General features: G+C 44.0%; 1 protein-coding gene across 4 annotated transcripts in view; it reads left to right on the top strand.

Annotated features, from left to right (window-relative positions):
- The first annotated feature begins 890 nt into the window (after positions 1-890).
- The window catches only part of LOC147665967 (homeobox protein meis3), a 131,355-nt gene continuing 112,755 nt past the window's right edge, over positions 891-19,490 (top strand). For 3 of the 4 annotated variants that reach the window (XM_086949370.1, XM_086949367.1, XM_086949369.1), the window contains exons 1-2: positions 973-1,752; positions 8,341-8,543. In XM_086949370.1, coding sequence (XP_086805496.1) covers positions 1,741-1,752; positions 8,341-8,543 — 215 coding nt within the window. In that variant the 5' untranslated portion in view covers positions 973-1,740. Of the gene's footprint in view, positions 1,753-8,340; positions 8,544-19,490 lie in introns of all 4 variants that reach the window. The other variant, XM_086949368.1, reaches the window with a different exon arrangement.

The raw sequence follows: 19,490 nt of genomic DNA, 5'->3' as shown, positions 1-19,490 counted from the left end.
ATAGAGAGAGGGGAGCTGAGAATAAAGGGAGAGAAGGGCAGAGAGCGAAAGGGGAGGGAGAAAAAGAGAGGGACTGAGAATAAGAAAAGGAGAGCCGGGGATAGAGGAAAGAGAATGCGGGGAGAAAGAGGGGAGGGGAAGAATGAGAGAACAAGCGGGAGAACGCAGGATTGAGAGGGGGTTTGGGGGTAAAGTCAAGAGTTTAAGTTGAGAATTTTAAAAGGAATACATACACATGAACGAGGCACGAAGGCTGGGGAGCAGGGATCCTATGAATGAATCTATTTGGCTAAAGAGAAGCTTGAATTATGATGATTTTATGTTAAATGTTACTGTATGTTTTTTTCTTCTGATTTACTGTTGCTTTTGTGGTTGTGTCATGCAAACCGAGTAAAGCTTTTCAAACTGAAACTGAGAAGCTTAAAAAAATGAAGTTAAAAGGGAGAAAGCAAGAAGGAAATAAAAGTGGATTAAAAGGGCAGCAATTTTAATTAGCATGCACTGCAAAAATAGAGGAAAATGTGTAACAAAAAGAAGATAAAAAGAAAAAGACAATAAGCATACAAATAAAGTAGACAAATTAATGCAAAATTATTAGGAACTAAAAGTGGACAAAAGAGGGAATTAATGAGATGATGAAGGGGGAGAGCGAATAAAGGTGGAATGCAAGCAGCCTATGAAATGAGATTCCGATAAAAGAGGGCTGTGGGAATGAATTAACTGTTGGATAAAAGATAGAACTAGAAAAAGATGGGTTAAACATAAGGGGTAGGCTGGAAAGGCTGGAGGACGCAGCAGGAAGCAGCGGTGCGTGTGTCTGCGCGACTGAGCGGCAGACAAAGGGTTAAAAGGCCCATGTACTTCCGGATGTGCTCATAGCTCAGGGCTGTGAAGCCCATAGAGGAGGGAGAGAGAGAAAGACGAGAGAGCATCCCTGCTCACTCCCTCTCACACACACACACACAGCCAAGCGCAGACATCCTGGAGGAGGCAGCAGCAGCCACTGCCAGCCACAGCAGAGAGAGGGGACCCCTGCAGCAGAGAGCACACCCCAGCAGCGCGAGCATCTTCAGCAAGGCAAGGGAGCCCCGGGAGCAAAGCGCATCTGCACAGCTGAGGCGGGGAGCCCCCCTGAAGCAGAGGACACCCCCACGCTGGGAGCGCGGAGCCCCTCGGAGCGGCTAGTGCCTCTAGCAGAGAAAGGGAGACCCCTGGAGAAGCCCAGCTACCCCGGTGGAAGATGCAAGGCTGGAGCTGGTCTTGGTGAAGCCCACCTCCCTCCCTCCAAGGAGCCCACCGCTGCTGCCTCCATGCTCGGATCCCGGGCGGGTCCAGGTTCCAGAGTCCAGCGGGACTGAAGAAGAAAGAAGAGGGTGTTTGGGGGTGTCTGCGTGCCCACCCCTCCCCCTCCCCCGCCCAGCAGGCACCAGGATCATCAGTCATCCTGCTTCTGACAGTTCTGGACCCTTGATGGACAGCTCTGGCAGCCAAAAGGCAAGAAAGAGATTCAGCGAGGAGCGGAGCTGCCGTGCCCTGCCTGCGCTGCCCATGCCTCCTCTGCCAGCCCCGGCGGCCTGCTAGCGCCGGCCAGACACCCCCGCTGCTCCAGCGGAGAGCGCACACGGCCAGGAGGGAGCCCCGCACTGCACGCTGGTGGTGGATGCCCTGCTGCCCGCCCGGAGGAGCCCCGAGCCACCCCCCTGCGCCGCTGCTCCGGTCTGGGACCGCAGCGAGGTCCCCATGGCACAAAGGGTAGGTGCTTCTCCTTCCACGGACCCTCTCCCCCCCTACAGCCGGGCCCTGCCTGCATGCCAGCCCGTGCGCTGGTCAGGGGAGGCTGCAGCGAGGCTCCGGAAGCCTGGCCGAGGCCCTGCTGAGCTGCCTCTCTGTGTGTGTGTATATGTGTAAGGGGGTGCTGTAGCCTCCCAGGTGCCGCGTGTGGGTGTCTCAGGGGGCAGTCAGAAAGGTATGTACCTCTATACCCCTTGTCCAGGTCCTCTGGGTGTCAAGTGTCCCCGAAAGCTGCTTGCTGGCTCTGTGTCGCATAGGGTGACTGTGGGATGCTTGGGGGTCCTCCAGTTTGGAGGCTGCACGGTGCATTGACTGGGGGTCTACCCACTTGCTGCCTTGACCATTTGCCTGCATGCTGGCCCCATGTGTGTCTGTGCCCTGCCCCAAGATGTGTTGTTTATGGGTTACTGGGGAGATATGTCTCTCTGGCAGTGACCCTAGACCTGGCTGCACGCTGAACCTCTTGAAGTGGGCTAAGTGGGGTTTCTGGGACCCAAGCCCGTGCCACTGAGTGGGTGTTCTTGTGGTGCCTTGGGGGGGGGGCGGGTCTCCTTTCTTGGGGCCGTGCATCAGATGACCCCTAGACTGAGTGCCTTATGCCTGTGGTCTTCGGTCAGAATTCCATGTTTTGAGGCACTTGAGTGCAGTCGTTGGACAGGGGCCGCTCCTTGTCACTCTGGCGTTGGCTGGAGCCATGCCCCCTCCCCAAAGGGTCTCCTCGGTAAAGGGTCTCCGACTCTCCTCGTTCCGGATCTTTGTTTCGTGAGGTGCTGAGAGAATGGGGCGCCTCTACTTGACATGACCCCACATGGCTAGTTCTGACGTTCTCGGCTCCAGACCCATAGTTTTAGGAGACCCGGAGTATATGACAGGGGTTCACTGCCTCCCTTGGCTCTTGTAGTACGTCCACCGTGAGGTGCGTCAAGGGTCCTCTGCCCCAGGTCTGTAGTTTTGGGGCACCCCTTGTAGCGAGCAGTCTCCCATCTTCACCTGGCTATGTTGCATTCTGACCCCTCCAGTTGTTTTGGGAGGACCCCCTGAAGTAAGCAGTCGCCTCTCTTCAACAGTCTCTGGTGGTGCTGCACGCGGGCCCGTCCACCGTGAGGTGCGTCAGGGGTCCCCTGCCCCAGGTCTGTTGTTTTTGGAGGACCCCTGCAGTAAGCAGTCTCCTCTCTTTATCTAGCTCTGGTAGTGGTGGATTCTGACCCTCCACAGCGAAGTGCGTCAGGGGGTCACCTGCCCCATGTCTCTAGTTTTTGGACGACTCCCTGCATTAAGCAGTCTCCCATTTTCACCTGGCTGCGGTAGTGGTACACCCTGACCCCTCCTCAGTGAGGTGCGTCAGGGGTCCTCTGCCCCAGGTCTGTTGTTCGGGGGCACCCCTTGTGGCGAGCAGTCGCCCCTCTTCACCTGGCTGCGGTAGTGGTACATCCTGACCCCTCCACAGTGAGGTGCGTCAGGGGTCCCCTGCCCCGGGTCTCTAGTTTTTGGACGACTTCCTGCATTAAGCAGTCTCCCCTCTTCACCTGGCTACGGTAGTGGTACATTCTGACCCTCCACAGTGAGGTGCGTCAGGGGTCCTCTGCCCCGGGTCTCTAGTTTTGGACGACTTCCTGCATTAAGCATTCTCCCCTCTTCACCTGGCTACGGTAGTGGTACATTCTGACCCTTCACAGTGAGGTGCGTCAGGGGTCCCCTGCCCCAGGTCTCTTGTTTTTGGAGTACCCCTGCAGTAAGCAGTCTCCCCTCTTCACCTGCCTGCGCTAGTGGTACATCCTGACCCCTCCACAGTGACGTGCGTCAGGGGGCCCTCTGCCCCAGGTCTGCGTCGCTGCCTTCCGAGGAGCTCAGCCCGCCAGCTTAGGTCGGACACCTCGCATTACCTGCGACCCCCAGGCTGCAGCTGGCTCTACTGTGTGTCCAACTCTGGTTCGATGGCAAGTGGCCTAGGGGCTTGGTTGTCGTTGTGTGAGTGTCCGTTTGTCTTCCAACCGCCATGCTGACAGACTACTTAAAGTGTTTGTGTGTTACCTTCCGTTACCTGGCTGCACTTGAATGCGTAACTCTTGTCTGGACGGGTCTGCACGTCGGCGCGTGTTTGTTTGTTGCACGTGGGTCGGCATGCCGCCTCGCTTCACCTGGGACCCCTTGGGTAACTTGTGTCCCTGCTGTCGGCGCAGACGCGGCAGGACAAGGGGTGCGTGTTTTTGTGCGTCAAGAAGGTGTGCCATGTTCTTCAGGTGGACCCCCAGAACCGTGCCCCTTTAGAACCCCACTGTTTGGAAACCTCTGGTAATAAAATAGGGGGCAGGGGTTGTACCCGTATGTGTAATAGAAAGCCCTATTGGTCAGCAGCCTGAAAAGGTTAATTGACAACGTGAAACTCTGAGGGTTGGGGCGCCCCCTCATCCTGTTACCCCCACCCGCCCCCTTAAAATCTCTTCTTATAAGTCCTCTCGCCTGCCGAGACTCTACAAAGTACCTCTTCCAGTTCTTCCCAAAGTCGGCCGTCTCACCAAACACTCCACCGGGATTGACTGCCCTCGGGCATTTTTTAGGGGTGACTTATTTTCTTCCACCCTTCCCTGCCGTGGCACCAACTATACTAAGGAATTCATACTTGTTAAAGTTCCGTATCTGCTAACTCAAGCAGCGTGGGGACGACTGTGTTTAGTATGGGGTCAGTTTTGATGTTTACATTGCTTTACCCTAAAACCCCCTCGTTTGTTTACTAATTTTGTTGAAAGGCACCAAATATAACTGCGCCGAACACACGTTGTACTTGGAAGGCTCGGTGTTTCAAGCACCGCTGCCGCCAGGGAACCACACGCGGAGCGTTCGCGGACCAGCCGGGCATTTTCCAAAATATTCTATTCTTGCAAATAAATTAACGCGCGCGCTTTTTTTATTCCCTGTTTTTAACACGACCAGGAAAAATAATCTCTCCCCCTACGTAATTACAAAGGACCTAAATAAAGGGACGCCCCTTAAGTTTATGTTTTAAAACTTTGGATTGTTGCAGGAACTTATGACGGGTAGGATGCTCTCCAGACTGGAAGCACGCAGAAGAGGCTTCGGTTCACACTTAGGGGTTTGGATAAAGAAATGTCGATGAAAGCCAGAGTCGATATCCGAACACAGCTTTCTAACGGTCATCGTGTAAACATCGCAATCAAAACGTGCACCATAGCGCCTCTGCGAATATTGAAACCGCAGACATTTTTGTTTAAGTAAAACTACTCGAAATTCTAGTTTCAGACCAGGTGGGTCTGAAAAAACTAAAGTAAAATGCAACACAAACTTTTTTGCATGTTTTTTTCCAATAATAGAAACAATTTCTTAACTGCGGGGAACATATGTTGCATTTTTGGGTTAAACGCAATTAAAAATGATTTTGACGAAACAACTTACGAGATAAAATATATTCAGCTTGCTTCCTATTTAAAAATGTATAAATCAGATTATTTGCTAGTTTGCGGGCTGGAAAACGGAGAAACTTGAAGCAAAAGTTTCCCAAAGCTTCCTCTCAACCCCCTCCCCCGTCGCCCCTCGCCCCCATGCTCGGGGAACAAAATGCCGAGTTTGCCAACCTTTCAGGGCTAAAAGTCCCTATGAAAAGCCCTAATGGGGGAATGAAGCCGCTTCATTAGGCATCCGAGCGTCCCCCCTCGGAATCCAGGGTGTGAAATGGACTGGACGGGCTGATTTCAATATGAAAGTCCGTCATGAGTCAGTAATTCCTCAGAGCCGCGTCTTTTTGTGTGTTAAAGAGTTGGTTAAAGCTCAGGGAAGCACGAAAGTATGTTTCATACACATTTTTTGGAGCACTTTTACTTTCTCTGGTACTCCGGTGCGCTCAGATCGCCGAAAATATGGTCGCACACATATATTTTTTAGGTGTTAAAGGTTTCAGTGCAATAGGTTTAAAAAGTAAAGCATGTGCTCACACCGTGGAAATGAATAACTTTGAATTTGCGAATGAATCGGTTACCTAAAGATGCTTTTGAGGGCTAATCAAGTCAATTTATTTAATGTGTATTTCCTGCCACTGCCAGCTGGAAAGACATTCCCAGATTAAGTCTGTGCAGAAAAGGCAGGCTGTAAAGTTTGTAAAACCGGCCGTGAAATGCATGCACTTGGAGCGTATTTGACTGTTTCTCGCAAGAATTAAGGGAAGTGTGAGGGAAGGAGAGGAATACAAAAATGGAGGGAAGAAAATTGAGGGAGGCAAACAGGCAAGAAAAAAAAATAAAAGCTGAGGAGACCTAGATAATTAAAAAAAGGAAACTGAGACAGAGAAGTAGGAAACTGAAAGAAGAAAGAGGAAAGTGCTTGAAAAAACCAAATTAAGATGAAAAGAAAACAAATAAATGCAAAAAAATAAAAAGAGGTCGGCACTTGGAAAAGTGTAAAGACAGATAAACAGTAAAAGAAAGAGGGAAAATCATATGAGACGAAAAATCATGCTCTGTTTTGAGGATGACCTGCACAATTTGAAGAACACTGTTTTCAAGGATGTGTAAAGAAGAGCTCTCTTGCCTTAAGTTTTGCCCCCGTGTACGTGTCCGAGAATGATTTTGTCTTTCTTGGTGGTGAAAGTCCTCCTGTGTTAGCTGGCTTTTTAAGTGTGTGCTCTCTAGTGTGACTTTCAGTTTAGGTGTTTGTTTATGTCATTTAGCCAGTCTGTGCATCCTTGCTTCGATTGTCTGGCACTAATGCCATTAAACCCAATGAAAAAGTTCAGGCATACACAGGAAATGGACATGTGGTGGGCTGTGAGTGCCTGCATGGGTGTTTGTGTCTAGCTGCATGCTGTAGACTGTGCGTGTGTTTGTTCCTGGTATGCTGTGTGTGTAGGCACGTGTTTGTGCCTGCCTGCAGTGAATATGTTATGTTTGTCTTTCCATGTTTATATGACGGGCCAGGTGTATTTTGTTTCTGCCAGTGGCCAGCAGTGCTGTGCCAGTGTTATTCTATTTTGTCTTGTTGTAGAGTGCCTGCAAAATAGATGCGATTTTGTCTTGCTTTATTGTGTCTGTGTGTAAATAGTAGCATATTTCCTTAGTGTGCACTTGACGATGGGTGTGGTTGTCTTAAGCTGTAGCTGTCTTCTACATGTTTTTGGGCATTGCTCTTTTGTGCCTTTTTTGTGGATGGGAATGTGCCTGGGTGTGTTATGTGCCTGTCTTACAGGTGTGGTTGTGTTTTTCTGCTGGGTGCTTTTCACTACTTATGTGGTTGTGTATTACTGTACTGTGTTCCTAAAAATGTACGAGATTGAATTTTGCTGTAACGTTCCTATCTTCTGGATGTGATTGTTTGTTGTGCATTGCGAATGCAGTACTGTCTTGCTCTGTCGTGTGTGCCTGTCAGTACGGATGTGCCTAGAAATGGCCTTTCTAAAATGCGTTCCTGTTTTAAATTGACTATGTTCTGTTGTAATGTGCCTGTAGGTATAGAAGTGATTGTGTATTTCTGTCCTATGGCTGTTTGTGTGTGGTGGGCCACTGCCTGACCGGTTGTGTGTGTCCACTGCTGCCCAGGTATCTTCCATATCAGCATGTATGGATTTCTCGGGGAGTAGAAAGACCATGATAATATGAGGTGCAGTGAGGGCGAGTGTCCCCCATTTCTCAGGCATCCCCTGGGGTGCAGGGCAGGGTGTTGGAGTTGGGTTAGTGGCTGTGTGTTTACAGTGCCACTGAGGTCGGCCATCCTTGCCCCTCCAGTCTCTGTGATACAACTGTGCTGGATAAGTCTGCCTGCCACATTCTGTCCGCTTCACTATTATTTCTGGGGGTACAGTGGGTGCTCTGAGGGCAGAGTGAGTACCATAGCGTGGTGGAGCATGTTGTTGGGGTGAAGCGTCGCGAGGGTCTTTTGCGAAGCTGAGCTCTCCATTCTAAGGCACCTCTCTCCGCTTCTGAGTGTTGCACCCCCTGTCCTGGAGGGGTAGGACGAAGCAAGGCTAAACTTTCTATCTCCTTGGAGTGAAGCATGATATGTAGAGTGGAGTTTGAGGGGGGACAATTTAACTTTGGCTTCCAAGCCTCTGGGGGTGCAGCGAATCAGAGGCAACTTACCTCCGCCTCCCCTCTCCTTGAGCCTCATGAATGGAGGGTGAAGGTTTTGCTTTCTCACCTGTTCCACAAATTCTCTCTTTAAGGAAGGATGAGTAGGTGGATGTATGAATAGGAGGTTGAACGAGGGACCGGGATTTCTAGAGGTACAGAAAAGTACTGGGGGCTTCAGAACTACCTTTATGGTTCGTCCCACGTTCTTTCTGTAGGGGAAACCAAGTGGTTGGCTGGGGCATGAATCAGTGGAATTTCAAGGGGTGCAGATGGATGAAGCCAACCTGACCCCCTCGTTTGCGACCTTTGCACCCCCTCTTGTTGGGGTGGAGGGGGGGGGATTTTGCAGGAGATTTTTAGGGGTGGAGAGGACTGTATGAGTGAGTGAATGAGTGGAATTTCTTGGGGTTCATAATCATGCTCCTGGCCTTGGCTCCCCCTTTTACATATCTCTTTCTCTCTCCTCACGTTGCAGTATGATGAACTGGTGCACTATGCCGGGATGGACGGGATCCCCCTGCCCGGCTTTGGGGACCCCCATGTTGGCAGGAGCCTGCAGCATCACCCTCTTAACCAAAGCTCACCCTACGGTTCGTCAGGGGCAGCGCACCGGGCGGCCATGGCCCCAGGACTGGGCGGCAACGACGGCCTCAAAAGGGAGAAGGACGAGATCTATGGGTGAGCATCCTTGTGGGGTCATGACCTCGAGTACACTGTACGGCCATTGACGGCATTCCATTATTTTATATTTTGTTGACCCTTGAACAAAGCCCAGCTCAAGTGACAAGGCATAGTGCCGGATATCCAAGCTGAAGTAAGGGCGCCAATATTTGTTTTTATTTATTTGGCATTTTTGTATAACACTACAAGGCTAGAGGGTTTTAGAGCGTTTCACACTATATAGAAATATAGGCAGACTGCAAAGTTACTTGCTTAAGAATTTTAGACAGTGGCATATTAGTGCACAAGAACCATTGCCCTATTCAACTTTTTTATGGAAGATGCATTCAAGAGACATTCACTTTTTGATTAGGGAGAATATCTGTAAAATGGGCCTGGCACACTTAGATATTTGATTTATGGGGTATATATGCAGTACTCCTTGCAGATATAGACTTTTTATAAGAAACGCTACCGGTTTGATGGTTTTTATTTTTAGACACTTTCACCTTTACTTATCCATATTTTTATTTCTATGTATTTTTAGTGATTTTTATGTTGTGTTTTTGTGAAAAAAATCTTGAAACTAGTAAAATTCCACATTTATCTACTCAATCGATGTACACATGCCTCATGGGATTTAGTGCTATAAGAAGTCATGTACAAGACACTATTCGTATGCAAAACACTCTCATGGCATTAGTATTTTAAAACACAAGCACATCCCCAACTATTCAAGGCTTCCTTACATAAACTTCTCTGCTTTTTTACTCCCCTGTGTGTTACTCTACACAGCTGTCTGCTTAACAGTCACGATTGAGAGCATCAATCCCTATCTTTTTCCTTTCCTTTTCCCCATGTGAATCACTCTGTACCATGTAAATATGCTCTTTATTTTCAATAAAAAATTACTGAAATAAAAAAAAAAACACTCAAAAGACGACAGATTTTTGCCTGGTTTTTCATATTAAAAAATAAATACAGAGAAATAGGTTGTTTTCTGTCTTTATTTATCCAAAACATACTCAAAAATGGAAAACGGAGAGCCCCACTTATAAGGTATGTGCAGGCAGAAGGCCCAGCACATTTAGTTACACAATGTACGGGGTAATTTAAGCAGCAGGCCCTGCACATTTAGATTTTTTTTTATTTACAGCCCTATGTACATGCTCTAGGCCTGGCTCCCTTAGATATCAGTTTCAGGGCTATGTAGATTCATGATGCCCTATACAGCTAGATATTTTACTTGCAGAGGTCTGTACAAGCAGTGTGCTGTACTCTTTTATGCTTTTGATTTACAGATGTATGTCCGCATATTTAATGTTTAATTTACAGAGGTTTGTACATGCCTCAGGCCTTGCACATTTACAAAGCTGCTTCATGACCTATGTACATTCAATACACCTTCACATGTAGATATTGCATTCATGAGGCATGTACATGCAGTCAGCCTTCACAGTTAGATGTTTGATTCAGAAGGCACGTACATGCAGCAGGGCTGGACATTAAGATATTTCGTATACAGAGCTATGCACATGCCATAGGCCAGGCTCATTTGGATCGTTGATTCATGAGGCATGTGCATTTAATTTAGTATGTATTTCACATTTACATATCTGATTTAAAGAGGTGCGTAATAAGTAGTAGAGATATGGGATAGGTCACAACTGCTTGACAGTTGGAGGATGGCGGAATGGTTAGTTGCGGAAAGTTTAGAAAGATGCCTCCTCAACAGGGACACTTAGAGATTTGTTCTAAAGTGCTCGAGGTCAGAGGTCAGGCACAGCTTGCTTCATTGGAAGTTTCAGGTTCAGGGACAAAGTCATTGAAGGATTACCAGAGTACTTGGTGAAGGATTAATGATGGAGTTTCCAAAAGAACCAAGTCCATGCGAGATCCTAATGGGTCAATACCAGTGCTTAATTTGTGGAAAAAAAAATAGTGCTGGGGCTCTCGACAGGAAGACACTAGAGCTTGCACCATTTGTTGCCCCTGTCCGCACTGCCAATGACGGCACCAACAAACTAATAATTATCACACTCTTAAAAGTGTGACCATTCCTACTATTACAGGCCCCCAAAGCTATAAGAAAAATTGCTTTAGAGGCAAATACTAATAATTGGAAATTGAAATGGAAATAATAAACAGAAGTTGTTGTGCTCCTTACTAAATTGGCAGACACCACTACCATGTGGCAGACAGTCATAAGCCCCGGTGCTGGCAATTAAGTGCTGGTGCTGAGCCCTGGAAAGCACAGCCACAAATTAAGCACTGGTAATACTGTTCGTTATGCCGTCTCCTCACACTGGGTCATTTCCTTTCTGAAAGGCCGGGACCCAAGCCTTGCTACTCTCTGCGTCCCACCTAGGGTCAGTACCTTTTTCACGGTGCTCTTCATGCCCACGCTACTCATCGCTACATGGCTGTTGTATGCAACGCTGTAACACAGGGTACAGGTGGAAAGCACCAGAGACTAGCTGCATAACCAAGAGGGCATAGGGGGGTCACCTGCCTGCCAGCCATGAAGACACCGGGGCTCCCACTTCCTTCACTGGTGGTAATAGTATAAACACGAGTATTATTATTATTATTACTATTATTACTTTTATTAATATTATTACTATACTACTACTATTAATATTATTGATTACAAACCATTGCAAATAGTTATTATTATTATTATTATTATTATTGTTAACAATAACAAAAATAATATTAACAAAACTGCTACAGCAATAATAATAATAATAATAACATTAATAATAATTATAACATTAATAATAATAATATACTTGGCTGCAGCATACTACTTCTCCTAATACTTGTGCTGCCACAACTAATAATAATAATAACAATAATAATATTTAACCATAACAGCAGCCACAATAAAATACTACCATTACTGCTGCTACCAATAATAATAATGATAATAACAACAATAATAATAATACCACCGCTAACAACAACAATACTAAACACAGAGCAAAAGAATTAACTCATAGTATACAAGTTCTATGGTCAGAAGACAGAAATATTTGTAAATCAGAACCGGCAACATTAAAAAGTAAAAAAAAAGGTGTTGCTGCAGCCAGCAACAACGTGAACCCTGGGACAGATGTGGAAGGATTGAAAAGCTTGGGGAGTGCAGAGATCTTCACTTCTTCACGAGGAAGGGCACATGAAAGATAGGAATAATTATTTGAAGAGAGATAAGAAACAGGCCAAGAGAAAAAAAACACAAGCCATGAAAAAGCAGCAACAAGGTCTGTGCCTGGAGAAGAGAGTGTATCACAAGAACAGAGTGCTGCAGAAAGTTTTATAATAATATAATGCTAGATAAGTAGTTCCAGTAGTAATATAGTTCTAATATTTTAAGCATACCTGGATAAGAATATGAGATGCTTCAGTGCTTTGACAAAATGAAGCTTTTTTAAAAAAAAATTCAAAATACTTTATTGATTTCCATAAAAAAGATACAAAGAGTAATACTGTTTCAGAGTTAGCACATAATAGATGTAAAGCAAAAATATAACGACTTCTTGAAAAGTTAACTTGAGTGCAGGTGAGGAAAGAGGGGTCAGGGCGTACAGACCTTCCAAAGCCTGTTAACCGTTCTTTTTAGGTTTTAAAACTAAGACCACTTGATTGCGGGTTCCTGAAAAGTTGTCTATTTTTCAGCTGTATGTATTATAGGGGATTCATATTGGGTAACCGTGTAATTTGGTCCTATAGCGCCCACAAGGAGTTATTATGAAAAAAAATGTTAGACCACAGGTCCGATCAAAATCCCTGTTAAGTGTTCACCCCATTTTATAGAGTAAACTGTACTCTTGCTACAATCACCAGTAGAATACATTGTGGCTTCTACCTCTCTTCCTTACTAGATGGATATAACCATCACCTAAGATGCTAAAGTATTTTATTAATATATATTAGGGAAATAACTGTGAGAACGCTTAACTTAAGGACAAATCAAGGAAGTAATAACTACGAAGTATTTTATTCAAAATAGTTTTATTATCTTGTATGATTTGTAAAATATTGTGATAGTTTTTATTAACTTATAACAATAAATAAATAAACTGAAACTGAACTGACTTCTCTCTCAGTATAATACATTTACACAACTGAATAAAAGAGTGTATCATGGACATTACCAGTGCCCTCAAAAACCATGGACATCTGACACCTATACACTTAATATACCGCATGAAGCACACTCAATGTTTCCAATATTTTGGCTGGTTTAGCTCTTCAAGGGTAAAAGGAAAGGGGATTTGGCGATGAAAGATGAAATAATATCACTTCATTATTCTGCCCCACACCCCTTTCCAACACCCCTGTGCAGCTCTCGCCAGCTGCGACCCATTGGCTGGTCTGAACTATTTGCCTATATATGTCTGCACTTGTTATCCCATTTTTACAACTTTTCTTAACATTTTCTGGCCTCTAACATTAATCACATTTGAATTTCTCCCTCCTTTTCCTTCTCTTAGTCATTTTTTTTCACTTTTCCACAGAAAACACATTCAAACGTTTTGACAATTCTAGCATTCAGCAGTTTTTGCAGATGTTTTCTCGCAACATAAACTCCAAAGTACGCAGGCACCGCGGCTCGGTTACACTGAGCGTGATCTGAAGTTTGCCGTAAAACAGAAACCAAAATATCCAAGCCAGGGAAACTTTCGGGCAGGGTTGTTACTGTGCCAAGGCAATTTTAGGCTGTCACCAAAGGAAAAAAAATAGGGGGTACCAGATTGCAGATAGAACCTTCTAATGTGCTCTGTTAAAGGGGGCAGCAGGTGTTAATTAAATGGGGGGTTTAGTGGGGAGGCAATCTGTGACTTTGCAATGTGTGCCCACAATGCTAGAACTAGCTCTGTGGTTGGGCTGCCTTAAGTCAATAACCAGCCTGATGCAATTATTTCACCCTGTCTGTTCAGTGGTATATAATCTAGAATTTACACCCACAATATCTGTTTACACCCACAATATCTGACTGTCTGTCTGTTTCTCTCTATCTATTTTGACTTATTGCGTAATGTAACTCTAGAGTTGCTGTGGTTGTAAGCATGCTGGTTGTAGTTTGCCCTGAGATGGACCAGCTGGATGCTGTGCGTGAGGTTTAAGGGAATAAAATGAGCAAACCCAGATGAGAATCTGAGATACTCCAGAACACAGTGGTAGGACACATAAACACAGGGTGCTGGGAAGGGTGCGAGAACAGATGCAGCCGCACATGCAACTATGCAATCCCTGCACATTTTTCCTCTGGGGTGTTTGACGTTTGCAATGCAACATCCTTTGATTAAACTTTACACCCCATGCAATCGCATATTGGAAGAGAGGTTGTGCTGTGAGTTTTGCAAAGTGGACCTGTCCAAGTCCCTATTTAAATTATTTTTTGATGGCTTGAACTTAAATTCATATAGCTATTTCCCCATACAATTTGCTATGACATGTACACGTGTATAGCACCCTCCCGCCGTTTGTCTGTGGCTAGCACTTATCAATATTAAATACAGAAAGCACTTATATTTCCAGGAATATGGTATTATTTTTCATTTGTTCTCTCACTTTAATCATTGTTACACAACAGCAAAATATCTTCTACCTTAGTACACAGTAAATCCACAAATATGTAGGGATATAATGTATAATGATAGAGGAAGCTAATAATCAATTGATCACTGCACGGATTCATTGAAATATGCGCAGAAGGATATATTGCACAAGATAACACAGGGTGTTAGCAGAAAGTAAAAAAGCAAAAAGGCCCTTTTCCAGATCAGTAAACAACGCACATTTCTTTATTGTAAAAGTGGTCCCAGGGGGCACTTCTGATCTCTGGGTATATCCGTTGGGCGATGCCTGGTCAGAGTGAAGTGCATATTTTCCCCATAAGCTTCAAAATTCTTTGTGCTTTTAATTCAGCATGTTATGTCATGGGATCCTCCTCTGGGCAGAGAATGTCTGTTATGAGAAGAAAGTGATCAATGCTAGAGGAATTGTACACTTTGTAGTACAACACAGCACCCTTTTCTAAATGATTGCTGTCGTTTTAGAGACTTCTGCAATTCATAATGAATTTGTTTTTAAAAGTCAGCAAAATCTACAGGAATGTATTTAAGATTGTCACAAAATACAGTGGTTAAAAAATCAACCATCTTCAATTCCTCAAAAAAATTGGCAGCTTCATAAGCTTTTGGGGTGAATCTTTGCGCACAAGACGCTAGTTTATGCACGTGACAAAACTACAGAAATTCAGCATATGGAGTTTGCTCTAAAAGTAAGAGGACGAGAAATCATGTGGAAACAATCTTGTAAATTTACATTACAGTGAGCTCAGCATATCTCCTAAATACCAAGTGATCTCTTCAAAAGTATTGTACATTAATGTATGCTCACTTGTATGTCATACATGCCAACAATTCTCGTGTCAGACTGGATGTGACATAACTCTTGCCCAATCAGAGAAAAGCAAGAGTCCACATCTCAGAAAAGAACTATTTATTTAAAATAGCTAGACTCATAATCAAAAACTGAAAGAAAATAACTGAGGAAAAGCTGCGTTAAAAAGTCTCAGCAGCCTGCCATACTTATCACATGTGTTCACTGGGCAGCTCTAATTCAAGGTATATACATGAATATTATACAAGTTTTTAAAATCTATGTGCCAATAGACAGCATACAATGACAAGCATTTCACTGCTATGTAAGGATAGAGATTAGCTCAAGAAAGATATTGCCTCAAGTAAGGCGAGCAACCAACCCCTCATAATCTGTGCGACTAATCCGATATTGCATCACCTACAACTGCACATGTATCGCACATTTGTATTTGGTCATTATAACATCAATAACATCTCACCTATTGGTATTTTGTCTAGTATAGACAAACACACACACACCATATGTGTGTGTATATCAGGCCCGGCCCGTGCAGGGCGTTATACCGGGCGGTGACGTCAGGCGGGGGAGGGGCAGGGTGGGGTGGTTTAAAATGCAGGATATGGACCATTTACAGGTAAGCAACGAAAAAAATGAATAAAACGAATTTCGTTGCCCGCGCTGCATCGCCAAATGTGATGCAGCGTAGGCAACGAAATTCGTTTTTTGTTTTTTTTTCGTTACTTACCTGTAATGGTCCATATACTGCATTTTAAACCCCCCCACCCTGCCCCTCCGCCGCCTGACGTCACAGCCCCGGTATAACGCCCTGCACGGGCCTAGCCTGGTGTATATATATATATATATCTATACTGCTATTATAAAGAGAGAACAGAAACCTTTAGGCAAGGTAAACTCGGGAACCACAGCGCCAATCCACACACCCAATACATTGTTGTAATCCTCAGGGTGTGTAGATGGACATAGGCTGCATAAAATAAAAAATAAACGTAAATTAAAAAATTAAAGTTTAAAAACAAAGTAGTCCCCTAAAACAAGCGCCGGCCGTGACGTAGCGCTGACCGCGACCTACACCTGCGTGGTGACGACAGGCGGGGAGGAGCGGTGACGAGCGGCGACGTGCGGCGAGGAGTGGCGCGGCGGCTCAGGTAAGGCGAGGCGGGAGGCGGTCCGGGCAATGTCGGGGCGGGCGGGGGAGTGGGGGCTAAGTCCGGAGCGTGGCTGAAGTAAGGCAGAGGCGGGAGGCGGGAGGCGGGCGGAAGGCAGGCAGGCGGGTAGCGGTATAGGCAATGTCGGGGCGGGGGGCCCGGCCGGGACTAAACAAATGCTCAAAATGCAGCCCCCAGCACCCTTCTGTCCCCGGGCAACGCCGGGGCGGGCTCCTAGTATATATATATATATATATATATATATATATATATATATATATATATATATATATATAATCAAGGCCGCATATCTGGCGGCCGAAACACGTCATTTGGACATTGATGCTATGAATAAACACCACTAAGCATTAAGCCTCTCCTGGAGGGTTGCACTGCTGGGATCCTGTTGTGACATATATATATATATATATATATATATATATATATATATATATATATATATATATATATCAACTAGTCCTCAGTGCTCTTGGTAGCACAAACCAGTACACAGACAACAAAAATGCGCCGGAGTCAGTCTTCAATTTGTACTGCTTTTATTCATTCCAAAGTTAAGTGGTGTAAGCCTTCAGACGCGTTTCGGACGTAAAGTCCTTGCTCACTGATGATATATATATATATATATATATTATTCACCAACTTTTTAACTTTCTTCTTCACAAGGTAAAAACCGCACACCAGAGATTGCAAGTAATCTTTTTGATTGCAAACGTGCAATTGTCATCACCAAACCATCACCAACGTGTTTCAACCCCCATGGGTCTTGCTCACGTACCGTATGTAAATCATGATGCTCCTCCCCTCCTGTAATAATGGTAACAAATAGCATATTATATTCTGTGAGCATCTCCATATATAAGTTATGCCACAGCAATTTTTCATGTGTATTTGTTTTAGAGTTAGTGAAAGGCATTTAACCAAAACCAAGATTCAATGGGTTACATTTGTGCAGCATGGTCAAATCACACTGAAAATCACACTGAACAGATACCTGCGTATTCATATTGAGTATCACACTGAACAGATATGTGAGTATTAGAAGAGGTGTTTCCCTGTGTAAAGTTATGGCTACGTGCAGTGTGTGAGGCAGCAAGAGGTTTTTTCTCTCTTGCTGTAGGATAGTAATGAATTGGAAATTGACCTTACTGTGTACATGCACATTTATTAGTACATTTGCTCAAAATAACTTGTATTATTGGCCAACATTTCTTTTCACTGCTATGGCATAAATATTGGGCAAGCAGATTGATAGATAGCTAGCTAGATGACTAGATGGAAGGATGGATGGATGGATGGATGGATGGATGGATGGATGGATGGATGGATGGATAATCTTGAAATTGCATTCTCCATTTGCGATTCTCTAATTGGTAATCACAAATAGAGAATGTCTTTCCATTCATTCCTATGGGCCTCCTAGCCAATAGGAATGAATGGACAGGTATTCCTTATTTGCGAATCTCAATTTGCGATTCACAAATAAGTAATATGTAGGATTCGCAAAATATTTAGCGAATCCTACATACATTGCATTTTGCGATCCTCTAATTGTGATTCTCTAAAAATCACAATTTGAGAATTGCAGAAGTCTTTTTTGATACATATGCTCCTATGTCTTCAAAACGTTTATTTCTTTTTAAATATTGGAAAAAAACAAATAATAATGAAAACAGCAGACTTGCAACATATACTGTCCTTTCCCAAAAAGACTAGACAGTTGAGCAAAATGCATCCCAAATATTACTTCGACATTTTTTTCTACCCAAGTTCATATTAAAACACACATAGCACACTATTTGCAAAGGCACTGGGGTTAAAACTTGTGTTTCTTCGTTGCAAGCAGTTATGAATCCATGACATCACTGTTAATGCCTACATTTCAGCTTGGAGTTATGCTTTAAATAGCACACCTTTTCAAAGCTTTTTTATTGTCTTTGTAATGTCTCAAGAAAAGCCAGTGTTGATAGAAAAAAGTAATTTTCATATGTTTTCACAGCATTTTTTCATTTGATGCTGTAAATAATCAATATTAATGCATTATAAATTGTTTCATAATGTGGTAGGAGACAGAAAGGTATCAAAGCCCCCTTCCCACAATGGGTTCTATAACCAGCGCCTGGGGGAGATAAGCAGCTTATAAGAAATGGGTTGTTAAACAGCTATAAATATTTTTGTCTCTCAGTCTTTCTCTAAAGTGACTGCAAGTTTGTAGATATGGTTCTCATATGGTTTTATGTTGAACTGTTTAAAAAACTGGTTGCAGATAATCTAAATTGTCTTTAAATAAAATCTTTCAACTTGAACTGACACGTGTTGATGATTAAGTTAAAAAACAAATTACCTATTTGTTTTTACAACTGAGAAAAATTAAACATATATTGGCACCCGAAGGGGCGCTCATAAACTGATTTACTAGAAGCACTTGAGTGTGCATTGTATTTACATTGATTAGCTCTTTCCCTCAGGTGGGTCTAGAAGGTGTTGAAATGAGTTGCCATGTGAATCATTGTTTCCAGCCCCGATTTAATGTTGTTGGTTTCAGATGACATTTTGTGTAATTGCAGAACAATTTAAGTGTGTTTTGTGCTCCCGCCACTCTGTCGCCAACTGTGAGGTGCCAACGTTGTTTCCATTATCCTTTCCTTCTGAAATGTATGCATTTTGTTAGTAAAAATGGCTGTAAAATTCACACCCAGTATCAAAGTGAAAAAAATCAACATTTAGCAAAGTACCTTGTATATGAACAGCATTTAAAAGTGGAGTCATTCTGAATGAAACCTGCACGATAAATGGAATTTAAATGACTGTTGTGCATAAAGTATTTGAACATCTTTGTTTAGAAAACTGTTAGGCCTTTCACGTTTTTAAGGGTAGTGATCTTGGACAAATTACACTTGGCAGACATCACAAAATATTATCTTGGTGTGATGGCCAAACACAGAAATATCAATATTGCCTTTTTGGAACTCTGATTAATTTCATTACCTCGCAAGGTCACCTGAGGTACTTAGATGTTAGTTGTAAGTGAACCATTTTTCCTGTAAATTGAACAGTTGACATCAGAGGTCACCAGGTGCCGATTCAAGTTTAATTCACCACAAATTGAGGATGGTTTTTGAGTTTATATGGCGCTTTTTTTCCTCTCTAAGGCGGTTAATTGACTTTAGGAGTCACCTCAAGTGTCAATGCCAGGGTAATTCAGCTCGCAGTTAAAGATGAATCAGTTGTAATGCAACCATTCATTTTCACTCACTTAATTTTAGTGAATGTGTGAATTATGAAAAAGGGTGCAGGGGACTTACGTCATGATGGCAGAGAAGTAAAGTGAGAATGCTTCTATCAGCACTGTTTCTTTAACATATGGCGACAAGCACACTTTCACATC

This window comes from Lissotriton vulgaris, unplaced genomic scaffold (assembly GCF_964263255.1).
Source record: "Lissotriton vulgaris unplaced genomic scaffold, aLisVul1.2 SCAFFOLD_236, whole genome shotgun sequence".
NCBI lineage: Eukaryota > Metazoa > Chordata > Amphibia > Caudata > Salamandridae > Lissotriton > Lissotriton vulgaris.
This window is presented reverse-complemented; position numbering and strand designations above follow the sequence as displayed.